Genomic DNA, 12,855 nt, shown 5'->3' with positions numbered 1-12,855 from the left:
GGGGGCGGTGGCTCACGCCTGTAATCCCAGCACTTTGGGAGGCTGAGGCAGGCGGATCACGAGGTCAGGAGATCGAGATCATCCTGGCTAACACGGTGAAACCCCGTCTCTACTAAAAAAATAAAAAAATTAGCCGGATCTGGTGGCAGGCACCTGTAGTCCCAGCTACTCGGGAGGCTGAGGCAGGAGAATGGCGTGAACCCGGGAGGCGGAGCTTGCAGTGAGCTGAGATTGCGCCACTGCACTCCAGCCTGGGCGACAGAGTGAGACTCCGTCTTGAAAAAAAAAAAACAAAAACAAAGAAAGAGAACCCTTGCTCCAATAGCGCCATTTCCAGTTAAGCAGATTCACTTGTATTTTTCTCAAACACAAAATGAGGGGGAGAAGAATTTCGAACAACTTTTTTCAAGCGATCCTCCCACCTCAGTCTCCTGAGTTGCTGGGACTCCAAGTGCATGCCATCAGGCCCAGCTAATTTTTGTACTTTTAGTAGAGATGGGGTTTCACCATGTTGTCCAGGCTGGTCTTGAACTCCTGGCCTCATGTGATCCACCCGCCTCGGTCTCCCAAAGTGCTGGGATTACAGGCGTGAGCCACCACGCCCGGCCTTGAACACTTTACGCCCTTTCTTCCAGCTGTTTCCATTGGAACCTTACAGGCAGTGGCTTGGTCAGTCATAGGCTCATCTCTGCCTAAGAAGAGATCATGATTCCAGGGGAAATGCCCAGGGCGGGACTGGGCAGGACATGTTGGGGCTCCTGATGTCCCTGCCTGGCTGGTCCCTGTAAGATCTTCTGTGCACAGGGCTTGGGGTTCATAGTCTATCCTTTTTTTTTTTTTTTTTTTTTTTTTTTTTGAGACAGGGTCTTACTCTGTCATCCAGGCTGGAGTGCAGTGGCTCAGTCATGGCTCAGTGCAGCCTCGACCTGGCAGGCTCAAGCAATCCTCCCACCTCAGCCTCCTGAGTAGCTGGGATTACAGGCACCTGCCAACATGACCAGCTAATTTTTCTTTTTTTTTTTTTTTCAGACGGGAGTCTCGCTCTGTTGCCCAGGCTGGAGTGCAGTGGCGCAATCTCGGCTCACTGCAAGCTCTGCCTCCTGGGTTCACACCATTCTCCTGCCTTAGCCTCCCAAGTGGCTGGGACTACAGGTGCCCACCACCACACCTGGCTAATTTTGTGTATTTTTAGTAGAGACGGGGTTTCACTGTGTTAGCCAGGATGGTCTCGATCTCCTGACCTCGTGATCCGCCCGCTTCAGCCTCCCAAAGTGCTGGGATTACAGGCATGAGCCACCATGCCTGGCCATGACCAGCTAATTTTGGTATTTTTGGTAGAGATGGGGTTTCACCATATTGGGCAGGCTGGTCTTGAACTCCTGGCCTCAAGTGATCTGCCTGCCTTAACCTCCCAAAGTGCTGGGATTACAGGTGTGAGCCACCACACACAGCCCAACATATGAATTTTATTTTATTATGTTTTATTTTATTTTATTTATTTATTTAGAGACAGAGTCATGCCTGTCACCCAGGCTGGAGTTCAGTGGTACAATCTCAGCTGACTGCAACCTCCGCCTTCCAGGTTCAAGCGGTTCTCCTGCCTCAGCCTCCTGAATAGCTGGGATTCCAGCCACTCACCATCACACCTGGCTAATTTTTGAATTTTTAGTAGAGACGGGGTTTCGCCATGTTGGCCAGGCTGGTCTCGAACTCCTGACCTCAAGCAATCCACCTGCCTCAGCCTTCCAGAATGATGGGATTACACGCGTGAGCCACCACACCCAGGCTCCAACATATGAATTTTAAAGAGACATAATTCAGCCTCTGTACCTTTGGGTCCTCTTATAAACCAGACGCTCTCCTGGGGAGTCCCCTCTGCATTCCAGCGTGCCACCTCATCCTGTCCCACGGTGAGAATGAAATCTTTGTCCCAGTAACACTCGGGGCCAGGCACTGTTCCAACACACACACACACACACACACACACACACACACACCCCTCTTAAATCCTCACAACTTCACGATAAACTGGGGCCACAGAGCCATGAAGAGACAAAGTGACTTGCTTGGTTATTGGGCAAATGTAAAAGACTAACCCGGATGGCACTTTGATCTTGGACTTCCAGACTCTGGAACTGGGAGAAAATAGATTTCTGTTATCTAAGCCACCCAGCCTGTGACACTGTTGAAAAATCAGTCTACAATGATCTGGGTCCAGAACCTAACTCCATTTTAGCACTTACAGCGCCTTTGTGGGAAGTAGGAAAGACTCTTGCTCTGCGTTGACCATTGCTACAAGCATCCCTTCAGCCCCTCAAATGACTCAACATAGAGTTACCATGTGCCCCGGGATTCCTCTCCTAAAAGTGTCTACCCAAGAGAAATGAAAACATATGTCTACATAGAAATTTGCACACAGCATATTCATCATGCTCCTATGTTCATAGCATATTCATGATAGCCAAAAAGTGCAAACAACCCAAATGTCCATCAACTGATGAATGGATAAAGAAAATTTGATTTATCCATTCCATGGAACATTGCTCAGCCATAAAAAGAATGGAGGCTAGGGCAGTGGCTCACACCTGAAATCCCAGCACTTTAGGAGACCGAGATGGGCAGATGGGCAGGCAAACTCCTGAGGTCAGGAGTTTGAGACCAGCTTGGCCAACATGGTGAAACCCTGTCTGTACTAAAAATACAAAAATAACTTGGTGTGGCGGTGGGTGCCTGTAATCCCAGCTACTCGGGAGGCTGAGGCAGGTGAACTCGGAGAACTCCTTGAACTCGGGAGGCAGAGGTTGCAGTGAGCTGAGATTGTGCCACTGCACTCCAGCCTGGGTGACAGAGCGAGACTCTGTCTCTAAATAAATGGAACAGAGCATTGGACGACACTTGCCACACAACACTGAACAAATGATGCTGAGTGAAAGAAGCCAGACACAAAGGAACAACGTATTGTATGACTCCATTCATATGAAATGTCCAGAACAGGGAAGTCCATAGAGACAGAAAGCAGATTAGTGGTTGCCAAGGGCTGGGGGGAAATTAGAGGGTTGGAGCGTGATGGCTAAGCAGTGTGGGATTTCTTTTTGAGGTGATGAAAATGTTTTAAAATCAATCGTGGTGTTGGTCACACAACTCTGAATGAACTAACAGCCATTGAGTTGTGCACTTTAAATGGGTGGGTTATATGGTATATGAATCTTCATTTTTACAAGAATTTCACCTGTGGTTATCCACAACGACTTAGAAAAGTGTCAGCTTCATCGGGCATGATGGCTCATGCCTGCAATCCCTGCATTTTGGGAGGCCAAGGAAGGAGGATCACTTGAGCCCAGGAGTTTGAGACCAGCCTAGGCAACATAACAAGACCCCATCTCTACAAAAAATAAAATTGGCCAGGCCTGATGGTGTGCTGTAGTTCCAGCTACTCTGGAGGCTGAGGTGGGAGAGGTGCTTGAAGCCAAGAGTTCAAGACTGCAGTGAGCCATGGTCATGCCACTGCACTCTAGCCTGGGAGACAGCAAGACTCTGACTCTAAAACACACACACACACACACACACACACAAAGTGCAAGCTTCCTGTTTCTCTTTTTGTTGTGTTTTCCAATCTTGCAGTTATAAATAACAGTTGTGCTGAGTGTATTCACACACACACACACACTCTCTCTCTCTCTCTCTCTCTCTCTCTCTCTCTCTCTCCCCCTAATTAATTCTTGCAAACAAATTCCCAATGGCCCTGTGTGGCTGCTGAGCCCTTGAAATACGGCTACTCCAAAGGGACTCATTATGAAAAGAGAGTGTCTGATAGCTCATAAATAATTGTTTTACATTGACAACATGTGCAAATGACAACACTTTGTATATTTTGGGATAAATAATATATATTCTTTATTTTCTTTTTCTTTTTTTCTTTTCCTTTTTTTTTTTTTTCTTTGAGACAGGGTCACCCTCTTGCCCAAGCTGGAGTGCAGTGTAGCATGATCATCTCTCACTTCAGCCTTGATCTCCTGGGCTGAAGCAATCCTCTTACCTCAGCTTCCTGAGTATCAGGGACTACAGATGTGTGTCGCTAAGCCTGGGTAAGTTTTGTATTTTTTGTAGAGACGAGGTTTTGCCATGTTGGCCAGGCCGGTCTCAAACTCCTGGGCTCAAGTGATCTGCCTGCCTCGGCCTCCCAAAGTGCTGGGATTACAGGCGTGAGCCACTGCGCCTGGCCAAAATCTATTCTTAAAATTCACTTTTCTTCCCTCTTTTTTATTTATTGAAGGTGGCCCCCTAGGAAATTTTTTATTTTTTGTAGAGATAGGTTTTCACCATGTTGCCCGGGCTGGTCTCGACCTCCTAACCTCAAGTGATCTGCCCGCCTCAGCTTCTGAAAGTGCTGGGATTACAGGATTACATGGTGAGTCACCATATTTCTTCTTTTTTTAAATCAATAGATGCAGAAAAAGCAGCTCGGTTTTTTTGTTTGTTTGTTTTTTGTTTTTTGTGTTTTTTTTTTTTTTGAGACAGCGTCTTGCTCTGTCTCCCAGGCTGGAGTGCAGTGGCGCAATCTCGGCTCAATGCAACAACCTCTGCCTCCCAGGTTCATGCGATTCTCCTGCCTCAGCCTCCAAGTAGCTGGGATTACAGGCGTGCGCTACCATGCCCAGCCTAGACTGGAGATTCAAATGTCAAAAATGACACTTTGTAATCCCAGCACTTTGGGAGGCTGAGGTGGGTGGACCACCTGAGGTCAGTGTTGGCTGGCTGCAACTAGAAGTTTTAACATTGCACATGCGGTTCGAATTTGGGGCTGGCATTCTATTCCTGCTGGACAACGCTGCTCTGGAGAAAAGAGTCACATCACATCCATCTGTGGATCAGGAAGATTGGAGGAGGAAAAAGTGGGGGAAAATAGGAGTGAGTAAGCGGTTTGCCCAGTTGCCATGGTAACCTTGCAATTAAACTCTCCTTAAACATAAAAAAATCCAAACACAAAAGTAAGGGGTTGGGCCTGGTGGCAAAAACAAAAAACTCGAGGTGTTTTGGTTTCCTATTTATTTGTTTATTAACAGATGCTTTGGGCTGAGCACGGTGGCTCATGCCTGTAATCCCAGCACTTTGGGAGGCCGACGCCAGCAGATCACCCGAGGTCAGGAGTTCCAGACCAGCCTGGCCAACATGGTGAAAACCCGTCTACTAAAAATACAAAACTAGGCCGGGCACGGTGGCTCACACCTGTAATCCCAGCACTTTGGGAGGCCGAGGCAGGCGGATCACGAGGTCGGGAGTTTGAGACCAGCTTGCCCAACATAATGAAACCCCGTCTCTACTAAAAATACAAAAAATTAGCTGGGCGTGGTGGCGGGCACCTGTAATCTCAGCTACTTGGGAGGCTGAGGCTGGAGAATGGTTTGAAGCCGGGAGGCGGAGGTTGCAGTGAACCAAGATCACGCCACTGCGCTCCAGCCTGGGTGACAGTGCGAGACTCTGTCTCAAACAAACAAACAAACAAAAAACTAGCCAGGCATGGTGGTGCATGCCTGTAGTCCCAGTTACTCGGGAGGCTGAGGCAGGAGAATGGCTTTAACCCGGGTGGTGGAGGTTGCAGTGAGCCGAGATTGCTCCATTGCACTCCAGCCTGGGTGACAGAGCAAGACTCCATCTCAAAAACAAACCAACAAAACAGATGCTTTTATAATGGTAAGTTCTCAACAAATACTTCTCTTAGCCATCTTTCATGGAGCACCAGCTGTGGGCCAGCTGCTCTTCTAAATGCTTTCCTGGATTATTCCCTTTAATCCTCATGAGAACCCTTTGAGGCCAGGCATGGTGGCTCACCATGTAATCCTGTAATCCCAGCACTTTCAGAGACTGAGGCGGGCAGATCACTTGAGGTTAGGAGTTTGAGACCAGCCTGGGTAACATAGTAAAAACCTATCTCTACAAAAAATACAAAAACTTGCCAGACGTGATGGTGTATGCCTGTAATCCCAGCTACTTGGGAGGCCTGTCATCCTTGCTACTCAGGAGGCTGAGGCAGGAGAACCACTTGAACATGGGAGGCGGAAGTTGCAGTGAACCAAGATTGTGCCATTGCACTCCAGCCTGAGTGACAGAGCAAGACTCCATCTCCAAAACAAACAACAACAAAAAAAACAAAACCCTTTGAGGTAGGGATGATGGTTGAGATATAAACCTACCAGCTGGGCTACAGAGCCAGATTCATATAGAGTAGGGGACAGCCTCGTGGCCAACAAGGGACAGAGAAGCAAACGCATGTTTACAGTAGCTATGACTGACGTTCACACGCCCCAGTCTGCTGTCCCAGTCAAGCGAAATGCTTTCTTGCAAAATTCATGCCTGGTCTCACAATCATACATATGCTCAAAGCATGTGCAAAACCACAGGATTTATTGTGCATGCATAGTTCAGAATACAGGAACGTGTATGGGAGTGAGGGCCGGTCCCATTGAGTGGGGCCTGTACCCTGCAAGTGAGGCCCATATACCCTGAATGGTGTCTTGCTCACAGGTGGGGCCTGGGCCCCCCTATTTGATACTGAGACCCATATACTGTGAATGAGGCCAGTATCCCGAGTAAGTCCTGGTCCTACGCTGCAAGGCCAGTGCCCTTTGATTTAGGCCTGTATAATCCTGAATTCCACCTGGCCACTGGAAGGGGGAATTGTAACCCCCAGTGATGCCGGTACCCTCTGGAAGGAGGCCTCTATCCCCTGAATGAGGTCGGGTATCCTTGAGTGATTTCTGGCCCTCTGTGGTTTCGGCCTTGTTTTTTGCTGGTTAATGAAAGTGGTGCTTCCAGGCCCCAAGTCCTTGTCATCGGGACCTTTAAGAAAAGCGTCTCAGGCCACAGCGACGCAGACCCCAGCTCAAGGCTGCACCGTTGCCATGGAGACGGTTGGGCGGGGGACAGGGCAGGGTGTGCGGCTCCGTCTGCGCAGGCGCACGCCCGAGCAGCCGCGTCGCAGCGGAACTGCTGAGATTCAGGCCCAGGGTGCGCGCTCAGACGCGGGGCGAGCGCCAGGCAAGCGGCGGCTGCTACCTCCCACGCCTCTCCAGGTGCACTCGGCGCCGCCCCCCTGCACCTGGCTGCGGTGCCGAGTCACTCAGGCCTGTGTCAGGGAGAGAGGGAGGGAGCTGCCCTGGAAAGCAGACACGTAAGCCCCCTGCGGATCCTCAGACAGCTCTGGAGGAGGGGTCCCGGGGGAAGGTCACTGCGTCCAGCCGGCCAGCAGGCAGCTAGAGCCCCCGAGCCCTGAGCCCCACTCCAGCCTTGCCACATTCACCGGAACCGGGACTCTAAGCCCCGCAGGTGGCTTTCTAGGGTTGCATTGACACCGTGCGCTGCAGCCCACCCCTATCTCGGGCTCCCTGCTACCCCAAGATCAGCGCCAAGGGGGCGGCACCATGGCCATGAGCCTTTTGCAGGACTGGTGCCGGAGCCTGGACGTGGACGCGCACAGGGCCCTGCTGGTCACCGGCATCCCGGAGGGCCTGGAGCAGGCGGACGTCGAAGCCGTCCTGCAGCTGACCCTCCTGCCCCTGGGCACGTTCAGGTTGCGACACATGAAGGGTTTGATGAACGAGAAGGCCCAGGCCGCCCTGGTGGAGTTTGTGGAGGACGTCAATCACGCTGCCATTCCCAGGGAGATCCCAGGCAAGGATGGGGTCTGGAGGGTTCTGTGGAAGGACCGTGCGCAGGACACGAGGGTCCTGAGGCAGATGAGACGCCTGCTGCTGGATGACGGGCCCACGCAGGCCGCGGAGGCTGGGACCCCCGGGGAGGCGCCCACCCCTCCCGCTTCGGAGACGCAGGCCCAGGATTCTGGGGAGGTAACAGGGCAGGCTGGCTCGCTTCTTGGGGCAGCCAGGAACCCAAGGAGGGGCCGTCGGGGTCGCAGAAACAGAACCAGACGCAACAGGTTGACCCAGAAGGGCAAGAAGAGAAGCCGAGGAGGACGGCCGTCTGCCCCCGCGAGGAGTGAGGCCGAGGACTCTTCCGACGAGAGCCTGGGCATCGTGATCGAGGAGATCGACCAGGGCGACCTGAGCGGAGAAGAGGACCAGAGCGCGCTGTACGCCACGCTCCAGGCCGCTGCCAGGGAGCTGGTTAGGCAGTGGGCGCCCTGCAACTCCGAGGGGGAAGAAGACGGTCCCCGAGAGTTCTTGGCTCTGGTCACCGTCACCGACAAAGCGAAGAAAGAAGAGGCAGAGAAGGAGCCAGCGGGGGCCGAATCCATCCGCTTGAACACCAAAGAAGACAAAAATGGCGTCCCCGACTTAGTGGCCCTGCTGGCTGTGAGAGACACCCCGGACGAGGAGCCGGTGGACAGCGACACTTCGGAGAGCGACTCGCAGGAAAGTGGGGACCAAGAAACAGAGGAGTTGGGTAATCCTGAGTTCGTGGCCATTGTGGCCTATACCGACCCGTCGGACCCCTGGGCCCGGGAGGAGATGTTGAAAATCGCCTCTGTTATCGAGTCGCTGGGCTGGAGCGACGAGAAAGACAAGCGAGACGCCCTCCGACAGGTCTTGTCCGTCATGTCCAAGGACACTAACGGGACCCGCGTGAAGGTGGAAGAGGCGGGCCGCGAGGTGGACGCCGTGGTCCTGCGCAAGGCCGGGGACGACGGGGACCTCCGGGAGTGCATTTCCACCTTGGCGCAGCCAGATCTCCCTCCCCAGGCGAAGAAGGCTGGGCGTGGCCTCTTCGGGGGCTGGAGCGAGCACGGTGAGGACGAAGGGGGTCTTCTGGAGCTGGTGGCGCTCCTGGCTGCCCAGGACATGGCGGAGGTGATGAAGGAGGAAAAAGAAAACGCCTGGGAAGGCGGGAAGTACAAATACCCCAAAGGCAAACTGGGGGAGGTATTGGCGCTCCTGGCCGCCCGGGAGAACATGGGGTCCAACGAGGGGTCGGAGGAGGCTTCGGACGAACAGTCCGAGGAGGAGTCGGAGGACACCGAGAGCGAGGCGTCGGAGCCGGAGGACGGGGCATCCAGGAAGCCCCGGGCCAAGAGGGCGCGCACGGCCCCCAGGGGCCTGACTCCGGCCGGCGCGCCCCCCACCGCGTCCGGGGCCCGCAAAACCCGCGCGGGCGGCCGAGGCCGAGGCCGGGGCGTCACTCCCGAGAAGAAAGCCGGGAGCCGGGGCTCGGCCCAGGACGACGCCGCAGGAAGCAGGAAGAAGAAGGGGAGCGCGGGCGCCGGGGCCCATGCCAGGGCAGGCGAGGCCAAGGGCCAGGCGCCCACTGGATCCAAGGCCGCGCGCGGGAAGAAGGCCCGTCGGGGCCGGAGGCTGCCCCCTAAATGCCGCTAGTGGCCCCCCAAGAAGCCGCCCAGGCTGCGAGCAGGCCCCGCAGGGCACCCGCCCGCGTGTGGCCCCCGCCCTCCCCTCCCCTCTTCCTGTCCTCCGCAGACGCAATCTCCTCGCTTCACAGCGCGCCCGGGCCGCGTTTTGCCAGCGTCACGTTCCCCTCTCGGGCCCAAGCAGGCCGGGGGCGCCAGCGATCCCGACGGAGGAAGCCCGGATGGGAGGAGGAAAAAGAAGTGGGCGCCTGAGGCAGCAGCGCAGGGCCGAGATGGGGACGCGCCAAGTGGACCAGGATTGGGGGCCCGGGTTGCCCCCGGAGGGGGTGTGTGTGTGGACGCCGGGCACCTGCAGAGGCGAGCAGGGCTCTTCGTGGCGCTCTCGGGGCCTGTGCCTGGCAGGTGCTGTAGGCCGCTGTCGCCCCTACCCCAGTCTGACTGGGCCCTGGGTCTGTGGTGGAGGCTCAGTCACCAGCCGCGCAGCGCGTGTCAGGGCGCAACTCTCAGCCAGGGGAGGCCCCAGCTCCCAGCCAGGGGAAGAGATGATTCCAGAAAGGAAAGTCTGAGAGATAGAAGGCGGTTGGGAAGGGGAGGAGGAGGAAAGGGGAGAGGAACGGTGGGAGAAGGGAAAGAGGAGGAGGAGGGGGAGAGGGGGAGCAGAGGGAAGACACATGCCAGCCCGGCCTACTGGGGCGCCCCTGATAACAAAGGAACCAGCCCCAGGCCAAGGCCACCTGCCCCTGACCACAAGTTGAATTTGTCACTCAGACTGCAGTGTTTCCCAACATTCTAATTATTTGCAGAGGTGTTCAATTTGGGGTAATTCACGTAAAATCCAGTTTTGGTTCTTCTGGGCTGAGTGGGCCCTGGCCCCTCCCGTAGGTTGTGGCTCCCCTGGGTGCCCCCTCTCCAGTGGAGCTGACCCACCGCTCAGCGCTAGCCTTGCAGCCCTTACTAAAAGCCTTGAAAGTCCCTGGGTTCACCCCCTGAGTGAATTAAAGGCCAGAGGGGCCCCGAAGGGCACTGTGAGGGACAGAGGCTCACCTGGGCAGTGCAGAAGCCGGCCTAGTGTCCCTCCTTACAGGGGATGAAATGACCTGGGGAGGAAACCCCAGCCCTGCCCTGGAGGTTCCAGAGTAGGCGGGCCAGTGCTGTGAGGCTTCACAACCTGCTGTCCCAAGCACGCTTGAGTTGTGTGTGAGTCTGTGCTGTGCCGTGCCGTATGCTTCAGCTCCTGCAACCCCTGCTGAGCTTGATTTTTCCCTAAATATCAGTCTCCACGGGGGACCCCACCTTCATTCATGCCTTCTTGTCCCTGGGGCAATGTGTGTGCTTCCTCGTCCCAATTTCCATTCCCTGGCAGTGAGGAGCCCGTCGTGCCAGGGGGCCCTGCCCCACTTGTCCCTGGGAAGGAATAGGGGGGCTTGGGTGTGACCTCACAGTCTGGACCAGACTGTCCCAGTCCCATGTCAGGGACACCCAGATGCAGAAGCTGACTGAGACCTGCTGCAGGGCGTGGGTGCTCCTCTCTGCTTGGAGGCTGTCCCTGGACAGTGACCCACCCACTGAGGACCAGGCTGGGTGTACCTTGAGCTGGGCACAGCAGCCTGTGGTGTTGCCTGTGGGTGGGGAGGGCCCCAGGTATGCTTCTCCCGTAGCAGTCCTAGGCTTCTCTCCCTGTGCCCTGTGTCACCTGGATCCTCCAGTAAAGTGAAATTCAGCACTGTACTCTCTCTGTGCTCTGGGCAATGGGGCAGGCGGGGTGTGGGAGCGTGGGCCACAGATGTCCACGGTCTTGACTGTGGTTTGCCCAGAATACCTGGGAACTGTCCTGTCACTGGTTTACATACACTGTCCTTTGCTGCTTCGGGATCCCTGCCTGGCTCTCCCTACCCCCCCAGCATCATCTCACCCCTTGCAGATCTGAGCCAGCTTCCACTCCCACCCTTGACGCCTCCCCACTTCCAGCCTCAGCTCCGAAGCCCCTGGACACCCATGGAGACCCCGCCCAGCCAATCCCCACCCTAGCTTCCACCCAGATACACTCTGCCAGGCCACAGCTGCAGGCACTCTCCCCCCAGCCTCCACCCCTCACCTGTGCCCTGGACCTCAGACTCAGCCTTCCATCCTACCTGAGTTTTCTGCTTCCCTCCATCCTGTGTCCCCCCACCATACATGGCTGCCAGAGACGTCCTCTTAGAAGTCACACCTGGGGTCTGATTGCGTCCCTCGCCTCCCCAAATCCCCCAAGGTCTCCTTCCTGTGCCGTCACATCTGCAGTTCTTAGGACTGTCTAGACATGCTTTGTTCAACTAGGTAATCACACGGGGTAAATTGGATTTAAATGTAATTAAGATTAAATAAAAATACACATCCATGTCCTCAGTCTTCCCAGGCACGTCACAAGTGCTCAAGAGCCACACGTGGCCAGTGGCTACCGCATTGCACAGTGCTGGTGCAGGACATGGCCACCATCGCACGCAGCTCTCCCACACAGCTCAGGTCTACACACTCTACCCCCATCTCACCCTCTGCCTTGTTTCCCACTGCCCTCTCTGTGTCTCCTGTGGCTTCAGCCACCCAGGTCTCCGGGACACCAGACATATTCCTGCCTCAGGGCCTTTGCACTGCTCTTCCTGCAGCCTGGAGTGCCCTTTCTTGGGCTATAGGCGTGGCTCCAACCTTCACGTCACTCAGACCTTTCTTCAAATGCCACATTCCTAGGGAAGTCTTCCCTGACCACCTATAAAAATGTAACTCTTTGTGGCCGGCCAGGCATGGTGGCTTATGCCTGTAATTCCAGCACTTTGGGAGGCCGAGGAGGGTGGATCACGAGGGCAGGAGTTCAAGACCAGCCTGGCCAAGATGGTGAAACCCCGTCTCTACTAAAAATATAAAAATTAGTCTGGTGTGGTGGTGCACACCTGTAATCCCAGCTACTTGGGAGGCTGAGGCAGAAGAATCGCTTGAACCTGGGAGGCAGAGGTTGCGGTGAGCTGAGATCGTGCCACTGCACTCCAGCCTGGGTGACAGCAAGACTCCGTCTCAAAAAAAAAAAAAAAAAAAAAGGAATCCTTTCTGCACTTCCTCCCTTTATTTTTCAGAACTATGACTGCCCCCTGGCACACCGACTGTACTTGTCAGGGAGGTTAATAGAGGAAATTGGTGACTGGGGTGTTGTAATCAGGAAGTGCAAAAACAGGGAGGTCGTTTTGTCCCAATATTAGCAATGCAGGGAGCTGCTCCCTCCCGAGGGCTGGAGCAGCCACTTGGGAAAGGCTGGTGATCAGAGCCCTAGTGTAGGACTGCCAATTCCACGCACGGGGCCGGCTTGCTTGAGGAGAGACCCGGGAGCCCCTGGTTCACCGCAGTGACCGCCAGCTGCTGCTGCCACCACGGCCTGAGCATTCCCCCAAATGGCGTCCCTTTCCTCCTACTTTCAAACTCCCCCCAGCGCCCCATGGGCTTGCAGCAGCAGCAGCCCCTGCAGAGGACCCTGAGCGATGGCTGTGGGGACCTACGCGGCATGGGGGCAGGTG

At 55.0% G+C, this 12,855-nt stretch overlaps 1 protein-coding gene and 1 pseudogene across 3 annotated transcripts in view; both read left to right on the top strand.

The window, feature by feature from the left end:
* Window positions 1-12,855, top strand: part of PPP5D1P (protein PPP5D1) — a 128,499-nt pseudogene that overhangs the window by 103,762 nt on the left and 11,882 nt on the right. The window lies entirely within an intron of this gene.
* PNMA8B (PNMA family member 8B) lies at window positions 6,388-11,697 on the top strand. Its single transcript, XM_019015018.4, has one exon. The coding sequence runs from the start codon at window positions 7,419-7,421 to the stop codon at window positions 9,324-9,326; it is 1,908 nt and encodes a 635-aa protein (XP_018870563.3). The 5' UTR covers window positions 6,388-7,418; the 3' UTR covers window positions 9,327-11,697.

This window comes from Gorilla gorilla, chromosome 20, assembly GCF_029281585.2.
Source record: "Gorilla gorilla gorilla isolate KB3781 chromosome 20, NHGRI_mGorGor1-v2.1_pri, whole genome shotgun sequence".
NCBI classification, from domain to species: Eukaryota; Metazoa; Chordata; class Mammalia; order Primates; family Hominidae; genus Gorilla; species Gorilla gorilla.
Note: the sequence above shows the minus strand (reverse complement) of the source record. Positions and strands in the feature narration are given on the sequence as shown.

Excerpts from the sequence above, each read along its gene's own strand:
- PNMA8B (XM_019015018.4), top strand. The coding sequence starts at position 7,419 with ATGGCCATGAGCCTTTTGCAGGACTGGTGCCGGAGCCTGGACGTGGAC.